Consider the following 25,932-nt stretch of genomic DNA (forward strand, 5'->3'; position numbering starts at 1 on the left):
AATGAACAGTGGCATATAGCATAACAGATTTTCTTTTGCACATTTATTTGTGCATCCTCGGGACTTGCTGAAGAACAAAAGCTGGTCTGGTGTCCCTCAACATAAAATTGCACTACATATTTGCTCATTTCTTTTTCACTTGTCACACCTTTCTGGTGTGCAATTAATTCTATTTCTTCTTAGCAATTAATTCTGTTGTTTAGGGTTATTCTTGCTACTTTCCTTTTTTTAAAAAAAATAAGGCAGCAGAATAGTAATCTTCCAATTGTCCTGTAAGGATGCAGTCAGCAACATTCATTAAACAAACCACACCTAAGCAAACCACATGTATTGTATATTGTAATATTTTTCCATCTGTATGCATGTTGCTTTTATCAGGGTGTTTTTTTTTAATGTTCTCACAAAATATGTCATTCTGTGGTCATTGCTGGCATTAAATCTGGTAGTATGATAGATGCCTTATTGCTAGATTTGATTCAGAGAGTTTAATTCCATCTTCTGTGCTTAAAACAGAATAATTTATGATGCTTAATGGAAAAAATACATTTAATTGGAATTAAAAGTAGCACTCTACAATTTAGGTTTGCAGTTTTATTTCCGTTCTTGCCCACCAATGAAAATTTAAATCCCTGCATGATCCTATTTTTAAATTTTGCTGGGTTAGATTATGTACCCCTCTACTCTACCCAACAATAATACACAAAATAAAAATGCACCTGTGTAAAAATGTATATTACAGGGGATTAAGGGATACACTCTTGGAAGATATAAAGGGAAAAAGCTATACATGATCTCTGCTTTTTTTTTACAGGTTTCATTGCAACACCAGCCTCTGTTAAAAAGGCAATCCATTTCCTGTTCCATCTGGAAAACTTTCTGCTTCTAAAATGAGAGCTTATAGTTTTGGCTCCAGAAATAGCAGTTCCTTGTCTAAAAACATCTTGTTCTCCACATGCTTTTGTATATATCACTTGAAGTTTCTAAGCCAGTTTTCCTCAACCTGGTGAGCTACAGATATATACTGAATTTCAATTGCCATTATTCCAATACATCTGGAGGGCATCAGGTTGAAGAAGGCTGTTCTAGATGGTAAGATGATTTGCCAGACCACAATGATCTCCTACAATGTACCTTTTAATTTCCAGGCCAGAATCAAAGTTTCTTTTCCAGAATGCTCTTCTTTCCATCATGTTATGTCTTGTTGAAAGCCATGCATCAAATAGTACACGCTGATGTTAAATAAAACACATAAATGACACACATGCCTTACAAAATTAGTATGTGCTACCATTCGTTTTCATATTTCTTGAAATGGAACTTGTCATTGGATATTTCTGTTTGATTTATTTACATGGTTAGTGGGCAATCCTGGTCATTGACTATGCATGTTCAGTGTACATTTTTATGTTCGTTCATTGCAGACACTGAGACCTGTGATTATGGATGGCATAAATTTCAAGGGCAATGCTACAAATACTTTGCCCATCGCAGGACGTGGGATGCAGCTGAGAGAGAGTGCCGCTTGCAGGGTGCCCATCTAACAAGCATCTTGTCTCATGAAGAACAGCTGTTTGTAAACCGTAGGTGCTTTCTGTTGGAGTGCAACTAGGAGTAAATTACTGTAAAATAAGTAACTCATAGGACACTAAACATTTTCATTATCATTTTCATTCTTGAGATATTCATTTTATCCTTCATTGCTAATCTGCTCTTTTCATTTCCAGCTCTATAATAGCTGAGGTTGCAATATTTGCTGGTATTGGAGAGATATTCTTTATTATGAATAATACTCTGAATACTGAATAATTTAGTTCGGCGGGGGGGGGGGGAAGAATAGTATACAATTAGAGTGACACAATTCATTATGAAACATTTATTTTGATCTTGCCACTTAGACTGTTTCATTATCAGACACTTAAAAAATACTGACCCTCAGAGCCAAAGAAGCTCTTTATATCCTGTTACAAATAGCTGGCATTTACGACAGTTGCAATCCTGCTTGAAAACCTAAAGCACATCAGTTTTGTTTGCAAATACATTAGCTGGGTTAATGTTTGGGTATGATATTCAGTCTAAATATTTCTTAAAAGAAAAGATGTATTTGTTCTCAATATCAAATTTGACTTCTCTTTTGAGAAGCTATGAATTGCTGATTTTCTGCCAAGCCATTTGGCATATCCATATCCCTGGAAAGTGCTTGATGTTAGCAAGAAAAATACATGCTTGAAAAGAGCAGTGTACACGCCATAGCAGAACAGCAATTAATTAGGAAATATAGGTAGTCCTTGACTTACAACCACATGGTACAAGAATTTCTACTGCTAAGCAAGGTGGTTGTTAAGTGAGTCATACCCAATTTTAGGACATTTTTGTTAAGCAAACCACTGCAGTTTTTAAGTCAATCCTATGGCTGTTAAGCAAATCATGTAGTTTCTCCTAGTGACTTACTTGTTAGAAGCCAGGTGGAAAAATCACAATTGGCAATCACATGACTTTAGGATTCTGCAATCATCATAAATACATGCAGGTTACTAAGCACCTGAATTCTGATCATTGGACCATGGGGTAGCTCTGTTGGTCATAAATATGAGGACCGATCATAAGTGACTATTTGTCAGTGCCATTGCAATTTCAAATGGTCACTAAATTAATTGCTGTAAGTGGAAAACTACCAGTAAAACTAGGAGCATTATGAAGTCTGCTTTTTTGCTGAACATGCAAATCAACCTAGATATCCATGTGTTTTTATTTGTGCTAGTGGATGCTTTATTTTTAGAAGGAATTTTTATCATACATATATGCAAAGATATAAAGCAAGACTGCAAATATTAATGCATGTGTTTATCAGCTGAAGATGCAGATTTAAATATAACATATTTCCAAAGCAAGCTTTTTTTCCTAGTAATTGCTACCCCGTTCCATTTCAAGGGAGTGTATTGCGCTTTGAAACAATCTTGCCATTCAGAGCAGTCAACAAGAAAAAATAGAAGATCAGCTAAAGTATTGTTAGTAAGAATATCTTTTCTAATTATTCACAGCTCTTAGAAGAAAGAATGAACTCTTATACAAGAAACAATAGAAATAGATTTTACAGATATCATGAGAGGGCTGATCTCATTTCACTTTCATTTTCAGAAAATTCACTTTAATGGTAAAAAGTTACTAAAATATATATTTTCACTGTAGGCATAGGACATGACTATCAGTGGATTGGCCTAAATGATAAGATGTATGAGAATGACTTCCGCTGGACAGATGGCAGCGTGCTGGTAAGAGACCACTTCTGGCAAATATTGTAATGATTGTGATACTGCTGACTGTAGTAGAAGTCTGATATAACTTTATTGTTTCTTCTTACTATAACTGATGATGTCAAATAATAATACAGAGATCATTTTGGGTTTGAGGGGTTTGTGCAAAACCTTCCTCATTCTGTTATTTCAAATTTTTGCATCTTTAAATTCTAGCTGAACGTATTTCTCTTAAACTGTGCAAGTTCTGTTGATTTAAATGGAGTTTGCTCCCCCTTCCTAAAATAGGAATATAATTCCTGTGTTAAATGAAATGGCAAGAACATGTAAAACTGTCCTGGTAAATCCATCTCTTTTTCACATTCTTTTACCTTGCTTGTCTCTAGTCCTACCAACCAAAACTTGATGCTGTAGCCCCGAGGGACAATTTTGACTTACATGATAATGTCAAATAAGAATAATTACAATAGATCTTTTTTGAACTCTTTAAAAATATTTAAAATGGTTTCATTGATGTCTTCCATACACCTTTTTAAAACAGTCATGTACTTCAGTCTTGTCTTCTGTAAATGAATTTAAGATATCACAATCCGTTCCAATTTCAATAAAAACTTTAATCCAACATTTTTCTATCACAAAAACTAGCCTGAACGCATTCTTTTGCAGTCTGATGAAATCAGGTTCTAGATGGGCGCTATTTTGCAACATTCTGGGCTTTTAATAAAAGTTGCTTTCCAGGGCAAGAGATCACTGATGAAGCAGTAGACAGTCTTGAACAAATCCAGCCATGGTGTCTTCTACTTAAACTGCATTGTATAAAAATTGTCTGCCTGTAGTTCTAGGGACAGGAATTTATTGTGTAATCCAATCACAGCTGTATTGCACAGATTCTCCTTTAGAAAGTTCTAGTTCAGCTCAGGTGGTATATGGCATACATTGTTTGAACTGAATAAATGCACCACTACTTTAAATGCAAAGACTTTGAAATAAAACATTACTTTGCTTTACAGAACATAAAACAAAATATAAAAGTAAAGAAAACAAGACTTCAATGCATTCAGCAGTTCTTTTTTATTTTAATATACAGGCTCATTTTTATCCCATTTAGGATACGCCCTTCCATACATAAAACAGATGCTTTATAGGAGCTGAATGTGTATTGTTGCAAGACTGTGCTTGATATTTGCCCTTCTCTCATTAAGAATTGAAGGAAACATCTGGTTCTTGTGTTTCAGGCATATAAGAATGGCTCCCTTCCACATATCACATATAGCAGCATTAGAAAGAAGTTACTATAAAAAAATCTGGTTTGATTGATTTCCACAGGTTTAAGATGTGTAGATTTCAGCTCCCAGAATTCCCCAGCCTGTTGAAATCCACACATCTTAAAATTACCAAGTTTAAGAAACACTGAATTAATCTAAGAGTAATGTATTTTAGTTTGGGCTGACTTGTGTTGGCTTTTTTTTCATGGGAGAAGTTCTTTTATTCATGTTTTTTGAAGAGCTGCTACTTGTTGTAGATGACTGTGGAAAATGAAAAAGGCAAGTCTGGCTTACTCTCGCATGTGCTGGGATATTTTATGGCCGGAACTAATATGCTTTATTATGTCTCAGACACAGTTTTTTTTTTAAGTGTGGCAGAGGGAGGTTTGTTACTAACCAGTATACCCTTCCATCATTCTATCGCTATCCTTGTGGACTCAATTAACCTTGTTTTCCACCCGTGCTGTTCCCCACCCCTTCGTGGTCAAATATACTGTACTTTGCCACACTTTAGTATTTTATTCAGAAGATCATTTAGTCTTTAGACTAGTCGGTGTTAAACATGTGATAAATCCCAGTGTTAGGCAGCCAAGAACCACATGACAATAACTTCCAGACCCCAGGAAATGAAATGTTAGTTCAAGCTTGTAGCAAATTTCGGGTGTTAAATTTTAGTTTAAGCTTGAGATGAAGAAGAAAAAACATTTTGTCAAAAGGATATGGCTATCTACCAACTAACATTTTTCTAATTGATTTCAATCCCGCTTTTTCATGCTTTTTAAATAATTTCTTTCTATTTTCATTTGTAATGATTTTTCAATCGTTTCATATGGTAAATAGTTCTTTCCAGTCTTTTGACAATCCTTTGTATCCATATGCATGTGTCAAAATGAACTATTACTACTATTACTAGATCTTAATTAATTATTGAAAAACATTGATATATTAGGTTTATATCCAGAATAATCTTTTTTTTCCAGTTTTACAGTGTGAAAGTGGTTGATCTTTATGGATCTTGTTCTATCTGTTTTTCAGATATTCAGAAAAGCTTAATTTGATCTTAGAAAATCACAATAGCAAGTTAAACAATAAGCACTGAGGGCTCAGTGCATTATTTTTTTTTCCTGATGTAATTAGAAACCATTTTCTTTTCTTTTTTATTACATAGGGCTTTTTTTAAAAAAGAAAGAAAAACTACAGTATTAGTAAATTCATTAATACCTTAAGAAGTCAGATATTCTAAACCTGGGTTAAAGCTTTTATTCCTATTTAAAAAGGGAAGGAAAATGGGAAAACCAAAAATATTTACACTTAGAAAATTCTAGCCTAACAGTAACTCTAACTGATTGGAAGACCCCCTCATCTTATCATTTGTTTCTGGAAATAATATCTAGTGTCATTAAATTTTAATTAAATAAAATGTAAAATGTTGAACAACATATATTTGTACAACAAATCATTACAATTCTTTTACTTAAATAAACTGTTGATAATTGCTGGTGACTCTTCAGAGAATTCTAGAGGTTACAGCTCTGACACATTGGAATGCTCCAAAGTAGGGTTGACTAACACAGTATCCGTTTCTCTCACAATTAAGTTCAATCTGAAATGCTTTTGTACATATAAGACTAGAGTATGTTCAAAGTAATGGCCCATAAAACAATGTGTTAGATAACATTTAAGAATGTAACTCTTCATTTTTAGAATTTACTGGTTACATTTTCTCAGGGATATTAATCAGCTGCTGTAAAGGTAGCAGAATTAAAATAAAAATAGTGGTTTGCAATGCATTTTTAATATGCTGCACCATACCAAAAATAGTCCCAGCAAGTGCAGTAAGGACTACTTGGCAAGCAAAGCTTTGGAGATTAAAAAATAAAAAGTTAGGTTATTCCAGAGCTAACCACAAGCCATCACACTGATTTTTTGTGAGTGAAACAAGATTATTTATATCTATCTGTCCAATAATGTCTCAATATTTTTTTAATTGAGTAAGCCGCCCAAAGAGCAGGTCAGGCAAATATTTAAATTTATCCAGATAAAGAAAACACACATGAACCGACTCTTGAGGTTTGTATAGAGGAGTCTCTAATATTCGGAGGAAACGATTTGAAATAAAATCAAGTCATGCTTCTGAATAAAAGAAACATCCAAACTGATTTTGATTTTAACACAAGCCAGCTTGTTATATTTAAATTCTCAGATTGGGAAGTTACCTTTTTGGTCCATTTGTTTACTGTTTAATTTAGACAACTATATTTGATTTTAAGATAACAACAGAAACTTTCCTGAAAACTGAAACTAAGTTCAATAGAAACCTTAGGATTCCAGACAGTGAGAAGAAAATATTAATATTTCAGATGGCTCATCTGAGATTATGGATGTAGCGTAAATTCTAATTCAAAAACAGGCCATTAGAAATGCTGTTATGAGTTTCTATTACATCTAAATACATAAAATCTCTTCAGATTTACGAGCAACCTAATGAGCTGCTACCTTTTTTTTTGCTGAGTTTCTTACTGCTTCATTAGAAGTGTAGGAAAAAAACTATGCTTCAAAGGTTGAGAAACTTGGATTTATGCCAAAACCTGGAGAATTCCACCTATACATGAGCATACAAGAGTGAGGGTGGGGGTAGGGAAGAGATGATTAAAGACAGCCTAAAGTATCCTATAGTTTTCCTGCAGTTGGTTTCCAGTGGCTCAGGCCTCATAAAAAGCAAAATGATATATGTATGCCATGAATCAATGCAGTCCTTCAGTCATCATTAGAATGTATTCAAACACTTTGTTGAGAAACTGAATTTCAAATAATGCAATAGGATTCCTGATTGCCAACTTTGATACCATCAAAGCCTAACTATGTATAAAGAGGGGGAACTTTCCCCCCAACCACAGGTATTGTTTTTGACTCATTTCCTACTGAACTTGTTTCACTATTCAGGACCTTTGCAAACAAGCATGGCAGTCTTATGGAGCCATTCGTGTTTCGGATTAAGCAGAGTGACCCAGAGTGGTGCCTTGGGCCTCTTTCTCACAAGGGGGAGTTATTCACATCCTCTGGAAAATACTGCTGATAATTAGTACTTTGTATGGTGGTGAGCTCATTCCCATTACACAAGATTAGGGCTTTATTAACTGAACAGGGCGGCTTCTGCAGCCAGATTGTGTCTCGCTTCTGGCTTGCTGGCAGCGTCTAAACAGGCGAGTTCCACCTTAAAGCTGCCCAGAGACCTCTGCTCATTTGACTTCCTTTTCAATATAGACACATTTCACATGTTTGTAGCATGGGACTCCAGTGTGTCAGGGGAAAAAGGCAATGTGAAACCAAAATTTTTTTTTTAAGACCTTCCTTCCTTCCTTCCTTCCTTCCTTCCTTCCTTCCTTCCTTCCTTCCTTCCTTCCTTCCTTCCTTCCTTCCTTCCTTCCTTCCTTCCTTCCTTCCTTCCTTCCTTCCTTCCTTCCTTCCTTCCTCCTCCCTCCCTCCCTCCCTCCCTCCCTCCCTCTCTGCAAATCAGTGCCTGGGTTTCTTTTAGAGAGAGCATAAAGGAGGAGTTGAGAAAATCCTTTAAGCTTGCTGTAGAGGAAAGTTGCCCATGAGAATTAAATAAAACAAATAAACGAGCTTGAGAGAACTGTGGACAGATTGCACACAAAAGGCCTGTTGTGCCAGAGATTCTTGGAATCCTGTAATAAAGGGATTTTGAAAACTGAACAGAAAGTTTGGTCTTCAAAATATAGAGGTATTTAAAATAACACATTTGGTTTCATCTAAAGAGGGAGAAAGACTGTTGCTCTAGTTACTTAAAATATATTACTTAATATCAAAAATCATATCCCGCCTCAGACTAGTATAAAGGCCTTTCAGATAGTCTTTGGTCTGTATTTTTGCTTAGTTAGACAAAGTAAGCTCTTATCTCCAAGATACATTAAATGTAGATTTGACCTGGAGATCATTATTTTTAAAAAAACTGCAATAGCTATGAGAAGAAATTTAAAAAATGAGCAATTTTGAGGGTAGGCATTTTAAAAATATATTTATGTGTGTTCAAGTAGTCCTCAACTTCCGACCACAGTTGAGCCCAAAATTTATGTTGTTCAGTGAGAAATTTGTTAAGTAGGTTTTATCCCATTTTACAACTTTTCTTGCCACAGTTGTTAAGTGAATCTTAACAACCTTAAGTTGTTAAGTGAAAGAGCCTTGATAGTACAGTGGTTTAGTGCATCCTGTTATTAACACAGCTGCCTGCAATTTCTGCTGGTTCGAATCTCTCCAAGGCTCAAGGTTGACTCAGCCTTCCATCCTTTCTAAGGTAGGTGAAATGAGGACCCAGTTTGTGGGGGCAATAAGCTGACTTTGTATAAAATATACAAAAGAATGAAGGCTATTGCTTAACGCATTGTAAGCCGCCCTGAGTCTCCGGAGAAGGGCGGCATATAAATCAAATTAAAAAAAAAAAATCTGGCTTCCCCATGGACTTGTCAGAAAGTTGCAAAAGGGGACCATGTGATCCTGGGATACTGCAACCATCATAAATATGAGTTAGTTGCCAAGCATCCAAATGTAAATCATGTCCCTGTGGGGATACTGCAACAGTCATAAGTGTGAAAAATGGTCATAAGTTACTTTTTTTCAGTGCCGTTGTAACTTAGAACTCTCATTAAACAAACTGTTGTAGTTGGGACTGGAATTTCCATTGCTAAGCAATGCAGTTGCAAAGCGTGATATCATGTGACTGTAACCCTTAGCAATAGCAGTTCCAGCACTTCCTGTTGTCATTGTTAAACAAATCTTACGCTGCCATTAAGCAGGATGTCACATGGTTGCCATTTGCTACCTCCTGCTGTCTTCTCCATTGACTTTGCTTTTGGATGCTGGCAGTGAAGGTCACAAATGCAAATCCCTATGGGATGCTGCAATATTGTGATTGTGAGCTCCATGCCAAGCACCTGGGTTGTGATCATATGGGTGCAGGGATTCTCTGGTGACTGCAAATACAAGGAACCATAATTAGGACTCCTTATTCAGCACCATCATAATTTACAAGAGTTTCTGAATGTGTGGCTATTAAGCAAGGATCACCCGTATCAGGAATTTCACTTTATTATTTTTAAACAGCAGGGGGGTTTACCAACCTTTTAAATGAAATTCTCATATTACATCTGTTGTTTTGACAACCATCTCAATATTATCCTCTACAGAAAACAGATTCATTTATGAGTTTTATTATGTATGACCAATACTTTTCAAATATGCAACTCATCAAATTGTAATATAATACCTTAACAATTTGAAATGATGTAATGTTGATATTTATTTACTCTTTAGAATGATTTGGTAAGAGGGGCCAGGATTTCTGTCTTTTAGATGATCCAATGTTTTCAGGCTCCCATCTTAATCTCAAAGGAATCTCAAGGCAGGGCAGCAAAAATAAAAAGAATTCCAACAGTGCCAAATCTTTATCTTGCACCAAGAGAAAAAAATAGAAGTGGGATAGAATAATGAGAATTAGGAATGAGAATCAAGAAAGGTGCATTTTGTCTGCTGGTTCCCTGAGCTTTGTTTTCTACAACAGTGCAAAAAATGAGGAAGATGCAAGGAGAAAGCAATGTGTGGGATCCAAGAATTTGTGTAAAACAATATTTCCCAACCTGTGTTCTTACAGTAACTCCCAGAATTCTCCACAATTGTTATGCTGGCTGGAGACTTTTGGAAGGCATATCTAGATATTGACTAGTATTGATTTTAAACATACAATGTAGTTTTATAGTGAAGGCTGAAATGCATGTTAATGCAAAGGATTATATTTGTAGATTGTAGTATTATACAGTTGTAATCCCCCATAATACTATAAAGGAAATCAGTATTTTTCCCTAGCATGGAACATGGCTTGGGCTTAGTTTTAGAAATCTAAATCTAAAATCATATAGCTATAGTTCTATAATTCCTAAATTAGGATATTTTGTTGCCTAACAGTGATCTAAAATATATATTAACTGTATTTCAGCTGTTTGCATGGACAATAAAGAGTAGATTAATAAATTAATACTTCAAATCCATCAAGATTCTGAGTGTGCCATTTTGATCCATGTTTTTTCTTGATTTTTATACTGTATTCCATGTCATACTGGATTGAATTTAATTCAGAAATAATAGAAAGTGGTACTGTATGCCTCTTAATTAATAATGGGTAGCATAGACACCTTTTGCCTGATACATACCAATTACATTTTTTCATTATTTCTGAGTTCCTATTTTAAATTGACTGCCAAATCAAGCCATGCTATGCAAAAGTATATCTCATTTCTCTTTTTCTGTGTATTTTATATTTGAATTGATTAGTTATGCTGGGACTAGAATTTTTATTTATTGTGCTTGTATTAATAATTACCATTGCTTTTATTCATATTACTATTGATACTATTTATTTATCAATACTATTTATTCATATTACTATTAATATTACACATAGGGCATATTATGCCACAGACAGAAGTTTAAAGATTGCATGGAGAAAAATATAATCTAGAAGCATTTTTGGTTTTTGCAAAATCTAAATGTAAAACAGACAGAGACACACAGATTTTCTCAGTAAAAATAACCAATGAAATTCCTGTTGGCTTAATACTACCTTGGTTGTATTTTGACAATGAAAATATTCCATTTACTATTCTCTTTAAAAATATATATATTACATAATGTTTTAATGGTGTTCCTTTTAATTAATTTTATGGGCTTGGTTTTTCATGTTTGCAGTAATATAATTTCTTCTACTTTGCAAATTGCTTTTGGTTAGGCAGAGTAACAGAGTTGGAAGGGACCTTGGAGGTCTTCTAGTCCAACCCCCTGTGCTCAAGCAGGAGACCCCCTATACCGTTCCGGACATATGGCCGTCCAATCTCTTCTTGAAAATCTCCAGGGTTTCTTTGTTTTAGAAACAGTGGTTGAGGATAGTGACTGGGTTTTGCTAGCTCAGCTATAAGGTTAACATGTTGTGTGAACCTAGCCTTTACGTCAATTATGTAGCCGGCTGCCTTTTTTTTTTTTTTTTCCCCCCTACTGGAAAAACTTGTTTGGAAAGGTGGCAAAATATTCTGGTATTCTTGTTAGGAGTCTCAAATAGCATGAACTGCTTCTGCAATTTGCTGACATCTGGATTTAGAATCTAAGTGGGGAAAAAATACAGAAGGCAATGGCAACCACGTTTTGTATAGTTGCCAAGAAAGTTGTATGAGTGTGCCCATGTAGTCTCCAGAATTCGAGCTTGACATATGAGCATCTTTATTATTTCATTATACAGAAAAATGAAGTCTCCATTTGTTCTTCACACTTATAAGGTGGGAAATAATGGAAATGAGAATTCTAAGACTATGTTCTAAATATTTTGGTCGAACCATTAGTCCAACAATGAAAAATTGTTAAAACTTGCACAATTTGCTAGTCAAATCTTTGTTTGCTTATTGACTATCAGCAAATGTAGCAAAATTTACCATTAAGATGAAAACATTCACCTAAGGCACAAAGTATCATAGAGTTAATTTCTATGGACTTTTATATTGAGCAGCAAAGGAATGGTATATTTTCAGTATAATGAAGTTTTTAACAATTTAATCAAGGACATTGATTAGCCTACAAGAGTAATGATTAGACAGCACCATCTACTGGCTAATTTTAGTGGTCCTGATTAAATATCCATTGCATTGAAGAGGATTCTTTATTTTTCAAACTGATTTTCAGATGCACAATACTAAGTCTGCTTAACCTTTTTACATAATGCCCCTTCCTGTTTCTATAGACAGCTGCTCTCAAAAGGTTGAAGATGTATACAATATGCACTTACCTAAAAGTAATGGCTCTAGTTTCAGAGAAGACGATTTTCCATTAGAGACTAAAGCAAGCTGTAATACTTTTGGTGTAAACCTGTATTGGCTACTGTGCAGTGTGTAAGTGGCCCTTAAAATATATATAGCATATATATTTGGATGGACAGTCATTGAAGAGAATAAAGAATAAAATAGAAATGGAAGGCCTAAGTAGTGCCAAAATATTTAAAGATAATGAAAGACATATTGATCCAAGAGAAGAGAAGGCCAAGATGTATGTTATACAAAGATACAGTTGGAAAGCCTAATATAGGATTTGGGGGTACAAGGGCATGCATATAGCTTCTGTTGGGAATGCTTAAATGGCTAGGACCTTTATATTTCCAAAATTGAATCTGTCAAGCCAGTGAAATTTAGTAGAGAGGACTTGTTATTTTAAGGAATAGCACAGAGACATTGTCTCTGTATTCAAGTATTGTAAGTAATTGTATTGTATTCAAGTCTTGTAAGTAATGGTTTCCATATCTGGATAGGTTACATGCCCCACCAACAAAGTATCCACACCATGCCCTACATATTATATTTTCAATACAGCATAACAATAAAAATTCTCAGAAAGGTGTTGGAGGATGTTTAAAGATTCTGCTGTCCATCAGCAACTAATCAAACAAAGATGTTTTTTTTCCTGAGATTGTGCTTCAGCTGTTGACAGCAGCCACACAAGCCCAAGAAAAAGAAAAAGCTACTGCATAGTTTTCTGAACAAGCGTTATGTGTTTAGTCAGAATACTCTTTGACTCAGTTCTGCTTTACAAATCTGTATCTCTGCACCAGCTTCATATATTTAATAAAATTTAATAAATTTAATAAATAAAAAAATAATAATATTGACTAAAATGAATATATCAGAGAAGAAACCTAGGATGCTTCAATGACACCATGCTATAATAATAATAACTTTATTGTCATTGTACGTGTATACACAGTATACCCATACAACGAAATTCACTTAACACCCAAAGACCAGGTCCAACACACATAACAAACTCACTCCCACCCACCACAATTCCCCACCCCCAAACCACCCAAACATCCACATAACAGACCAAGTAGGGCACTGCAAGGAAGACTGTAGAGTGGAAAGAGAAAAATATAAATGGTAATAGAGATTTAGGTTCAGAGAAACTTGTTCCCCAAGGTATTCAGGCAATTTTTGTAAATGTCCATAGTCAGGTGGCTCTAGTGATCTTGACTACGGCAGGTACATGAAGCTAAATCCAGGGCATTATGGGAAATGTAAAAGTGGAATAAAGGTAAAACACTAGATTTAAATGGACATGCTTTTCTGGATCTGATATTGAGTTAATAAAACATGTAACTAGAACCCTTGCAGTGTTTTTATTACACAATTCCTGAGCTTGAAGAATTTTGAAAGCAATTACTTAAAAAAATTTGAATATCATGACTTCATGCATTATGCAGCAATAGAGCAGGATGTATTCAGTGGTGGGCTGCAACTGGTTTAACAACCAGTTCTTTACGTGCACATGCGGACTTCGCATGTGTGTGCCTAATGCACTTGCATGCAGCATTCAAAGTACAGCAATTTGAAGCTCAGCTGCTTATCTTCTAAGGCAGCCCCGGTAAGTAGAACAGCGGAGGCGTGGAAATCAGCTCTGCCGTGCAAATCAGCTGAGCCAGAAAGAAGGAAATATAGGACAAGATAGGGTGGGAGTGGGTGGGCGGAGCCATCTGATCATCAGAACTACCAGTTTGCCCGAACTGGCAGCAGCCCACCACTGGATGTATTGAATTTTGCAGTTTTATTAGCAAATTCAGCTGCTAAATATTCAAGCATCACTGTAACCTATGCAGTTTGATATTGAAACACCTATTCATTTTTAAAAGTATACATTCAAATGAATTATTTCAACAAGAGAACAAATTTAAGAAAGATCTTAGGTTGAATTTGTTTGTGATAATCCCAGCAGGTCACTTGTCTAATAGATGAAATATGGTCATGGAAAGAAATTGTTATTAAATTATAGACCACATTGATTAGCATAGGAAATACACTGTTTAGATAACCAGTTCCAGACAATTTTCTGTTACAATGGAAGAATGTTTTTCAGGATATAGAGAGGATTATGGAAAAGGAAACACTAGTTAGTGGCACCATATAATTAAGGTTTCGGTGCCATGTTTTAAACTTGTTACAAATAAACTCTATTTAACAATTGCTTAGTTTTAATTTACGCAGAAGATAATTGTTTAGATACCAATTGTGACTTGAGCAATATTCAAAGTTTGAAGAAGTATGAGGATTACTTATTAATTATCAAATCACTAAGCTGTTACGAAAGCAGGCTTACCTCTTTTGGCATGAAATGTGTGTTAACTGAATGCAAATGGATAAAAATAGGAATGCAGTCATATAATTAACTCTACTAAAGCATATAATTTATCGAGTATCTTAAACTAGTCAAGGTTTCTCAGCATAATTTATCATTTGGGGTTGATGAAATGTGGAAAGAAACATGCACACCGCTGAAAAGGAGTAATCTGGGAAAATATAATTAACCCTAAACATTTCCAATTTCCATTTATTATTTGTTCTTTGTTGGGCATATTTTCCTGTATTTGAAACATGAAAAGGAAATTATTTACACTCTCTTCTGAAAGAATGCCCATCCCTTCTCCAGCCTCTAGGCTTCCCTGGCCTATATCTTTTGTCATTTAATTGGGGCTGTTACCATGCAGTGAGAAAAGAAAAAGATCAGTGATAGGAATCAGTATGTCAGGGTTCAGAAACACTGAATCCAAATGTAGCTGATTTCAGCTTCCACATACAGTAGTGGCCAAAATTGTGGAAACCTTTTGGGAAAAATGTATTTTCTAAAACTAGCTAATAACACCACTTTTTTTGGGAGTAGTACCATAAAATTATATATCAATGGAAAGAAAATTTAATCAAGAATGTAATGCAATAACTTTTATGAAGGATTTACTATTAGAATAGCAGTTACAGTATAAAGAAGAAAAGCGAAACGCAGAAAAAACAAGATATACAAAAATTATCACCTTAGAAAAAATGAGATATACAAAAATTATCATGTCAGTTAATACTTAGCTGGGTAACCTTTAGCATGAATTGCAGCCTTACAATGTCTTCCCATGGAGCGAACTTTTAGTTCTGCAGCTGTTATAATGTGAAACCAAGATTGAATGATTATTTCTTTTAACGGGGTTTTATTGCTGGGCCACTTCCAACTACAAGTATCTTTAGTCGGCTCCATAGATTTTCAATTGGGTTAAAATTTGGGCTATTCCCAAGCCATTCCAGCAGTGGAATATGATTATTTTGAAACTCCCCCTCCCCCCAAAAATGGTGTTATTAGCCATGAAACCTCAAAAATACATTTTTCTCAAAAGATTTCCACAATTTTGGCCACTACTGTATCTATAGATATTCTGACTATTTGAATGAAGTAATTACTTAACAGATTGTGGGGCATTCATTGTTACTTTGTTTTGAACAGTTCCTGGAAACTCTTAATCAGTTTCTACTTTGCCAATTCTTGTCATAATATCTATGACTTCAGAAATACTTAAGAGCAGAAAGAACAGAGTTATGAATATAGGATTTTTGCTTCTTACATTGCTTGGAACAACCCTAATTAAATGCAAGCTGTCTTCTAACAGCTCCATGAGGACTACTCCATAAGCTTTATATTGCACTTGTATTTTTTTTCTTTAATGAAATCCAAATTTGTCATGGGGCAAGATTACAGCTCTGGAGTTTAAATGATATCTTGTCATGAAAGAAGGCCATTCACCTTTCTTCATTGTCTTCACATTACATTACACTTCACATTAATTTGTGTGATCTATTTCTCAGACAGTGGGAGAATTTAAAGGCTGTGTTTCCACATGAGCTGTATATGGATTGTTACTATTGCTTACAATCTTCCCACCTGGTATGCTCAGCTTCCTCAACAAATCGGCATCTGCCACCAAATTTGGTTTTCATTTTTTTACTTAGAAAAAGAAAACAAAATCTAGCCAAAGACTTGGCTCCTATGTTAAAATGTTGAATGAATTTGTGTTACCCCATGCTCTAATTAAAGCTGAAATAAATGTTCCTGAAGCTAATATGCCCAAATAAGGTAATAAAAAATTGGTTTGTATGAAGAAAGTTAAGAAAGCAGTTAAAGGATCTGTATTAAGTGAGTCTGGCATTGGTAAAAGCAGTGTGAGAATTATAATGCCAAAGCAAATGTGCATAGTGATGGTGTCCAGTATGAGACTTTTTTTTTTTTTTTTTGCAAAAATTTGCCAGTTTCATTATGCTTGTTGTTCTGTAGCAAGACTGCAAAATTTCCAAGACTTGCCTAGAACTTAAATGCTACATTTCTGGCTTTTGTACCAACCCCACTTCATAAATACAGTCAACGGCTTCACAATGAAAGCAATTTGTGCACTAACATCTGCTGGTATTGTTCCTATTGGTAGTAAACTACAAAATGCTGCATTCTGAAAATATGGAATTGGCAGTCAGACAAAACAATAGACAAGAGCAATTGGACCTCTCGTCTACTCTAGCCAAACCCAAGTTAATCTCTCCCGTGGACCCTTCATGTTTTTTAAGAGGTCCCTAAGGGGGCGTGCATAAGCGCACCAGCATGCCTACCGTCCCTGCTGTTCCCATTTATATGTACTCATTTTATGTGTTTATGGCTATGTTTTGCTTATTTGTTTCCTTTTATTTGTCCATTTTTTTCATGTGTTGTTTCCTTGTACTTGTTGACAAATAAATAAGTTGATATTTTCCTTCCTGTATATGTGATCATAAGCACCGTGAATTGAACTTGGATGCCTGTAGGAAGTGAGGTTAGCTTGTGAAGTAATTGTATTATATTGATACATATAATTACTCATGCCACTAAATTGTTATCGATATTATATTAGGAAAGCAGAAAGAAAATGAAAAAATGATGCAAATGCCCCTACTTACTGATACAAAATGTCAAGGTTTGTGACAGTCTGCTCTTATAATTATCCAAAGCTCTACTTGAGATCAAAATTCCTATGAAGCAGAAGACTGACCACTCTTAGAGACATAATGTTGGCGAGATATTCATCTGATATAGTTTTTATGGCTCTAAAAGAAAAAAAAAACCTTGGAAGATTATCAAACAGATAATCTTGGATGAATGATTATCAAAGAGAGATCCAAATAAAATTAAGAATAAATTTCTAACAGTGAGAACAATTAATCTGTGGAAGGACTTGTCTCCAGAAGTTGTGGGTGCTTCATCATTGGAAGTTTTCAAAAAGAAATTGGGCAATTATTTGTTTGGAATAGTATAGGGTCTCCTGCTCGAGCATAGCAGAAGTAAAAGACCTCCAAAGTCCTTTCCAACTCTGTTATTCTAAAATACTCTGCAGGAGACAATTATTTAACTCTCTTGAACCAAACCTGAGGTTGATTCTCTAAATTATAGAGAATGCAAGTCAAACAATGAATCTGAAAATTAAATGAGTACTTTTCATTTAAAAGAAACAACTAGAACTAAATCTTGAACAATTGGCAATATGAAATAATGTGTCATTAAATGCTATGTACTCAAAGAACCACATAAGTAAGAAACAGATACAACTGTAAACCAGCCTTTCCAAATCAATTTACAGCTGCAACTTCAAAGCCCAGGCGTGCTGTGGTTTGATCAAGTCTTGGAGAAAACCACTTCATCTTTTTATAACAAAAACATGTTTTATTACCTGGTACTGGCAAGAGGCTTAACGTGTCCCAAATTAGAATCTTGCAATAAACTTACTTAAATAATTAAAACGTCGTAATTGATAAGCAAATTTAGTGTTGGAAAAAAGGTAAAAATATGTATTATATATCTATAAAGATACTTAATGGTTCCAGTAAGTAAACAACACATTTAGTTCATTAACGTTATTAAAAAGGTATTTAAAATACTGTGTTTGGATTACTTTATAAAGATTAAAACAAAACAATTTGAACCTTTTACAAGTGCGTATATGGAACAACTCCAAGTGCTGAAATGAAAAAGAAAAAAAAAAGCACTTGAAATTCCTGTCTTTTACCCATTTATGGGATGGATTGGTTGCTAAGTGCATAGCATTTATAGACATGGTTATTTCCGTGAAATTTATTTTTTTTATCTCCATTAATTTCTAGCAGTAAAGAAAAAGAAATAACATCCTAAAGAACAGCGAGGTAGATTTCTTGTAGCATTCCTTTTCTTTATTCCCTTTCCTTATTATTTTTCTTAAAAGAACAACCAAGGCAAAAATAATATACAGATAGTCCTTGACTAACAACGGTTCATTTAGTGACCATTCAAAGTTACAAAGGACTGAAAAAAGTAACATATGACCATTTTTCACACTTTTGACCCTTGCAGCATCCCCATGGTCATGTGAGCAAAATTCAGATACTTGGCAACTGACTCATATTTATGACGGTTGCAAAGTCCTAGGGTATAATCACCTGTTGCGATCTTCTGACAAGGAAAGTCAATGGGGAAGTCAGATTCACTTAACAACCAGGTTACTAACTTAATGGCTTAACTTCATTTAACCAAGTGTAGCAAGTTGTAAATGTGACAACATTTTCTTAACAAATGTCTTGCTTAGCAACAGAAATTTTAGGCTCTGTTGTGGTTGTAAGTCAAGGACTATCTGTACTGCAGTTCTCACTGTGCCATTAAGAAAGACGCTTGATAACCTTTAGAGTAAGTCAAGAACGTTTTCAGGAAATACACACCCAACCGGGATTACTTTTGAAAGGCAAACTCTTTTTTGTGGGCAGAGTAGGGTAGGACTGGATTCAATATTTTAATATTATAAACAAGATAACATTGTTGTAGACATCCATAGCAGATTTGTCTTGAGAAGAACCTCCAAAGCATCTAAATATACTTCATAGTAACTGAATTATAGTATTATTTTATAGAAAAGACCTGAAAAGGTGAAGACAAAAAAGTCAAACACTTAAAAATTAGAAATCTAATAAATAAAATCTAAAAAGTACTGATTTGAAAACTTCCTTAACTTAAAGACATAATATTTGTATTTAACTTTAATAACTTTTTAAAATAGGTGGATAGCTACTACCTATTTTAGGAAAAGTGTCATCATATGGATTCATAGCAAATGGGAATAATCCAGTGGTGGAATTCAAATTCTTTTACTACTGGTTCTGTGGGCATGGCTTGGTGGGCGTGGCAGAGGAAGGATACTGCAAAATCTCCATTCCCACCCAACTCCAGGGGAAGGATACTGCAAAACTCCCATTCCCTCCCCACTCTTGGGGGAAGGATATTGCAAAATCTCCATTCCCATCCCACTCTTGGGCTAGCCAGAGGTGGTATTTGCCGGTTCTCCGAATTACTCAAAATTTCTGCTACCAGCTCTCCAGAACCTGTCAGAACCTGCTGAATTTCTTTGCATGTCCTTTACAGTAGCAGCAGTGTTTGGTTAGATGATGCTACCACAATTTTGATTTCATAGGAATAGAAAGATTTGCATTCTCCTGCTGTGGTAAAAGTGATTTTTCAGCGTCTCCTATTAGGGAAATTTTTAAATGGTAAACTTTATATCTGTAGTGGACCAAAATATTCTATTCTGATTTTTTTTTCTTCTGATGACAACATTTGCAATTTGTCATCTTGTGCTCAGTTTATTTTATTCAAATACAACTTTGGCAGGTTTCACATTCTGATTATTTGTGTTTTGTCTTCTGCAGCAATATGAAAACTGGAGACCAAAACAGCCAGATAGTTTCTTTTCTTCTGGAGAAGATTGTGTTGTTATAATTTGGCATGAAAATGGTCAATGGAATGATGTTCCATGCAATTATCACCTCACTTACACATGCAAGAAAGGAACGGGTAAATAAGTCCAATTTAGACCTATGCAATAAACACTGTACTGTCGCTTTTAAAACTTCAACAAACTTGTGCGTGCAAGATTTGGTGCTTTGAAAAGTGGGCAACTCATTACAAGTTGAGCTAGGGCAAAAAAAATGGATATAAGAAATTATACACTTAGGAGCTCTTAAATAATATAAATATGAAGTTACTTGCTTGTCTTAAAGAAAGGAATGTAGTTGGTTTCTGTACCAGAAGATTAGAATGTAGCTAAGAAGGAACAAAGAAATTAATAGTTAGGTAAACTTTCATTCTAATTAAATTAGTGAAAAGCATGTTTAAAGATAAAAAGATCTTTAGAAGATCTAAAGAATCAGTCTGGGTACTATAAAACTAAGACTTTTCAAATTCTTAGAGTTGAGTAAGCATGTGAACATGTAAGTTTTTGTGAACATTGAAATTTCAAAAGATTTTAAACAAAGTTATTTACCAATCTGTGTCATAGTAATCATGGGAATATTTTATGACTCTTATGCTTAAAGAACAGAAAACAGAAAGGGAGTTGTCCATATTTGCAACTGAGTTATATAAGAGGAATTCAAGTCTGATCAATGAATGCTATGTCTTTATAAATCATTTAAAGCTGACAAGCTGATAGCTGGGTTTGCTGATGACACCAAATTATTTAGTGTGCTTACAACATAAAGAAATATCAAAGACTCTAATATTATTTTTATAACTTGAAGGAATATTAATTGAAATTATATGTGAAGTTTGATATAAGGATATGGGATACACATTGAGCAAATTATTTTAGGCTCCCTAACAAAACTTGGAACCAATACAATATTCATATATTCTGGCCACTTAGATGCAATATTACCACCATTAAGTAAAATGTTGTTTTATTCATGAATTAATGGTATCATTGGGCTAATAGTGGAACCTTCATTCATAGTGGAGTATAGAGTTGTATGACTGATTAGTCATTTGTATAATGTGGCAAACCACCATTTTTATAGCACAAGGAAGTGCTATAACCAAGTAGGTAATATGATGCAGTATAATAACACAACACAGCTTTTTATAAACTTGTAATTTTTTTACTGGAAAAATGGACAAAAACTTTTTCAAATAATATATACAGGAATTGTTCAAAAGAATGCTCTTAAATCTGATAATATATTTTCCCATGTTTTCTATTTTCTATTTTGACTGGTTTAAGTTTTATAGATTTGTGTGTGTGTGTGATTAGGCTCATTAGAATCTGTGGTCTGAAAATCCATGGATGGATGAGTAGATGGTGTTGTAGTGAAGGTTGAGATTGACTGATACATAAAAAATTACAGTTTATAAAAATTTTAATTTGTACTTTCAGTTGCTTGTGGTCAGCCACCGGTGGTAGAAAATGCAAATACCTTTGGAAAGATGAAGCCCCGTTATGAAATTAACTCATTGATCAGATATCATTGTAAAGATGGCTTCATCCAGCGGCATGTTCCAATAATCAGATGCCAAGGAAATGGCCGATGGGATTTACCTAAAATTACCTGCATGAATCGTGAGTAGATTATGTGGAGGAAAATATGATTGCTTATGCTTAAATCAGACATTTGCCATCCTGGTGAAAACTTCTACAAGATGAAAGAAAAACAACTTTTCTTTCACTTAATGTATCTTCAGTCATTACTCTACATATCTATCTGACCACTGAATTTACTTTATTCAATCTCTTTGTTCTATGAATTGAAAGAATTGGGTGAATAGGGCAATGGAGTGATTTGATGTTTACCAGAAGAATGGAAAAATGATGACTTGTGGAAGAGACTAGCCAATGTCTGAATCTGATTATACTGTATATATTACACATTGCATTCATCCATCCTGCTTATATTTCTGTTAGCACAGTTGTAAATCTTTCCTTCTTTTTTCTTTTATTTTCAGCATCTTCATTCCAAAGGACTTATTCTAAAAAATATTATTATAAAAATTCTTCACCAGGAAAGGTAAACTCATTTAATTCATCAAAACATTTTCATCGTTGGATCAGGACATGGCAAGATTCAAGGCGTTGAACCCACTCTGGTAAAAGTGGGACATTTGCCGTGCCAGAATGCCCTAACTTATGGTGCCTTAAAAAAATAAAGGATTACCCAGCATTTTGGAATACATATGGACCTGAGTACTTACAACACATATCAATGATGGCTACAAATGAAAATATTGAAAAGGGAACAATTTCCAGCCTATCTAGTATGTTAATTTCTATATGTCATTGGTGAGGGATTATTTGATTCTTTACCCCAGTACCTGTAGTAATTAAACTCTTCCATTTTAGCACCAATGATAATGTAAATAAGATGATTTAATAGTGTTTAAGTGTGTTGTATTTTAAAAAAAACCTGTATATACAATAAGATGTCAAACTAAGTTCAGGCTTATTTATGACCATTTGGCCTCAGAGATCTTTAATCATTTATGTTGCTTGTCTTGGAGGTACTTTACTAGGCTGGAAATAATTTTAAACTGTTATCAGCAATCATTTTGTAAACATGGGAGACGCAGCTATTACAAGCTGAAGATGAACGGTGAAAGTAGTTTCTCGGTCAAGAAACAGCTATTTTCTAATGAAGAGCTGTACAATTAATGGAATGAAAAGCTTTCACAAGGAATATGAAAATAAGAGCAACTTGGAAGAAGTGACTCCAATATGGAACTTGACTTTTGTCCTTTCCAACCTTGGCACTGATCACAAAGGACTTGAGAACTCTTTAAAAAAATTGACAAGGAGGGCCTGTAGGATCAATAACAATAATAATAATAATAGTAATAAAGGCTAATAGTTTAATTTTCATCCAGGGCCATTTTTAAAAAATATCAACTTTTCCAACACTAATCATGGGTCTATTTTACAGCTCTCTGCATTTTAAGATGGAGATATATAGACCTACTTTTTTGTAAAATAAAATTTAAAAAAGTAAATAATTTTGTATATAAAATATATATAACCATTTTTAATCTTTTTATAAAGTAATGAATGTTTGTGTATGAATGCTGCAGCTGTGAAGCGTACATAAATAAATGAAGTAAGCCATACAGATATAATTTATTGGATGTTCTTTCTATCCTGACATCTGTCAAAACTCAACTGATGCATTAGGAAGAGCAAGAGTTGGTTTCAAATGTTTTTCTGCTTAAAGGGAAAATAAAATCTAATAAATCAGATCATTTATTTATGGTAATATAAATGATAGTTGTGTGACAATCACAATATTTGCCTCTGAAAAATATGTTATATGCCCATAAATATATTGTATGTTTGTCTTCAAATGTGGAAGACAGGAATTATCTTTTCTTCAGTACTCAACCTCACACAATCTACTAGAAAAATTAGCTATAGAAGAGGATAATTTTAAAGTCTGTGATGATATTTATTGTTAAATCTATTCAATATAAGACTGCACATTTACTCATCTAGTTTGCCTTTGCAGCTTCCAAAATGGTCATAAAGGTTAAGAGTAGATTCCATAGGTATTCAAGAAACTGGACTTGGATCAAATTTATTCATTAGTTTTGTGTAGGAAATATTTCCTTTTAATGCAAGGTCAAGTAGTATACATTTATAAGAGTTAAATGTTGGTTTGGTGTCTTTCATATATGATATAATTCCTATATAATTTTATAATATTATTTAGCTGAATTAATGCATTCATAATGCTATAACGAGTCCATATAATAACACAATGGATGAATTCCCTATTGTATGATGAGCAAAAATAAATTGATTAAATTGTGAAGGAAATCTGAACTATCTGAACTATCATTTGCAGAAACAGAGTAGTCTTATGGTAGTATTCTGATATTTGATTAAAATGAGTACATCACAATTTTCATCTTTGGATTTTGCTGTATTCGGTCTTGCTAAAATTATCCATAAATTGAAATTATTTCAGCCAATATTCTGAAATGTGAAATTACTCAGAAAAATCAGGCTGTACCTGATTATTCTGACCTGTCATAATCTCTTATAAAAGGTTATCACATGTATATATTCCTGGTTTTCTTTAAAGTCCTTTTTTTGCTATTTATATTCTGCTTTGTGTGTGTAATGTGCATCTTTCAAATTTATATATGATTCTGACTCGCCAAAGAAATCTTATTTGCTCCACTGTGATTTCTCTAGTTTATTGCATGTCCTTGAAATTTAAGTCCATGTAAGGTCTATTTGTGCTGAAGAATGAAGTCAGATAATTAAGAACAACAAATACTTAGATATACAAGCACTTTCATACTGTTTTTATTACAATTTAATAACAACTTTTTAGTTGTTTAACCCGTCAATAAACCTTTAATGCAAAATTGAGTAGACCACAATCATTAGATAATGATTCATTAAAGCTGTTTTATAATATACCATGTATATATAGTGAATGTATAAACTAAGACTATTCTCAGTTAATGGTATATTTTGTACTATTTTCTACAAAAATACTTCCATGTAGGTTTTGTTGCTGTTTTTCAGTATTTGTACTTTTGCTCTTTGTTTTGCTCTCGTTATTAGCACACAATTCAAAACTTTTAGGCCAGAAATTTAGCAAAGAAAATGAGGGAAATGAAAAGGTACTAAATTTTGACCTAACACAATCATAGCAAAATTTCTTCAAATGATGTGAAAATGCAGCAGAAATCTGATCTATTTGTGCTGTATTTCAAAAGAAGCATACAGAATCTTGTGCTAAATGAAGTACATTTTCTTTCTTTGCCACATTGAGTCAGGCAATGAACAAGACTATATATGCCCAGACTTCTTTATACAACTCTGCATTTTAACCGCACCATAACCAGGATGGAATTTCATGTATACAGGTATTTCTTCCTCATTTGCTCCTTGCTTTGCTCATCTGTCTTCAAGAAAATTATTCAGGATTCATAAACTTCTCTCAAGTGACCAGGTATGTTGTAAGGAAGTGCAAAAGATCAATGCTTATTGTGCATGCAGCTGCCTTCAAGCTATTCCACTTTTCCCTCAGTGGCCCATTAAATCTACCTAATATAGAAAAAGGATTCCAAATATCAAGGGTTGCTGCTCCCCAGTGAGAATACAACACTCTGCAACTAGATGTTGATTCCTGTGTTGGTGCTGTAACATTGAATGCTGCTTATTTTTAACTATTTGGTCAATATTCCCAGATTTCCTAGGCCTAGGGATGCAACCACCCTTCGTTAATTGAACAATTATAAAATATTTTCTTAAATGATGATACAAGTAAGAAACAAATCTCTATACTCAAAAATCAGCACAGGAAGAAGAGGTCTTTCTGAACTATAAACAGGAGCTTTAAATTGTCTTCAGGTTTCAGAAGAACCAAGTGGTATTCAAACATTAGGCTACTGTACGTCTATGTTTGGCAAATAGTCCATAAAAGCAATGGATGGAAACTAATCAAGGAGAGAACCAACCTAGAATTGAGAAATTTCCTGACAAAAATAAACCAGTGGAACAACTTGCCTCCAGAAATTGTGGGTGCTTTGATACTGGAGGTTTTTGAAGAAGAGAGTGGGCAACCAGTTGTCTGAAATGGTATAGGGTTTCCTGCTCGAGCAGTGGGTTAGAAAACTTCCAAGGTCCCTTCCAACTTTTATTCTGTTACAAGTATTCCTTTGGATTGACTAAATCTGGCCTTTGGCTT

The 25,932-nt window shown here is 34.2% G+C and overlaps 1 protein-coding gene across 6 annotated transcripts in view; it reads left to right on the forward strand.

Annotated features, from left to right (window-relative positions):
• The window catches only part of VCAN (versican), a 101,582-nt gene extending 78,235 nt beyond the window's left edge, over window positions 1–23,347 (forward strand). For all 6 annotated transcript variants that reach the window (XM_034441231.3, XM_087885860.1, XM_034441230.2 and 3 more), the window contains 5 exons: window positions 1,422–1,580; window positions 3,187–3,269; window positions 20,119–20,263; window positions 21,621–21,803; window positions 22,187–23,347. In XM_034441231.3, coding sequence (XP_034297122.2) covers window positions 1,422–1,580; window positions 3,187–3,269; window positions 20,119–20,263; window positions 21,621–21,803; window positions 22,187–22,317 — 701 coding nt within the window. In that variant the 3' untranslated portion in view covers window positions 22,318–23,347. The remainder of the gene's footprint in view (window positions 1–1,421; window positions 1,581–3,186; window positions 3,270–20,118; window positions 20,264–21,620; window positions 21,804–22,186) is intronic.
• The last annotated feature ends 2,585 nt before the right edge of the window (window positions 23,348–25,932 follow it).

Source organism: Pantherophis guttatus, chromosome 2 (assembly GCF_059756535.1).
Source record: "Pantherophis guttatus breed Tessera chromosome 2, ASM5975653v1, whole genome shotgun sequence".
NCBI classification, from domain to species: domain Eukaryota; kingdom Metazoa; phylum Chordata; class Lepidosauria; order Squamata; family Colubridae; genus Pantherophis; species Pantherophis guttatus.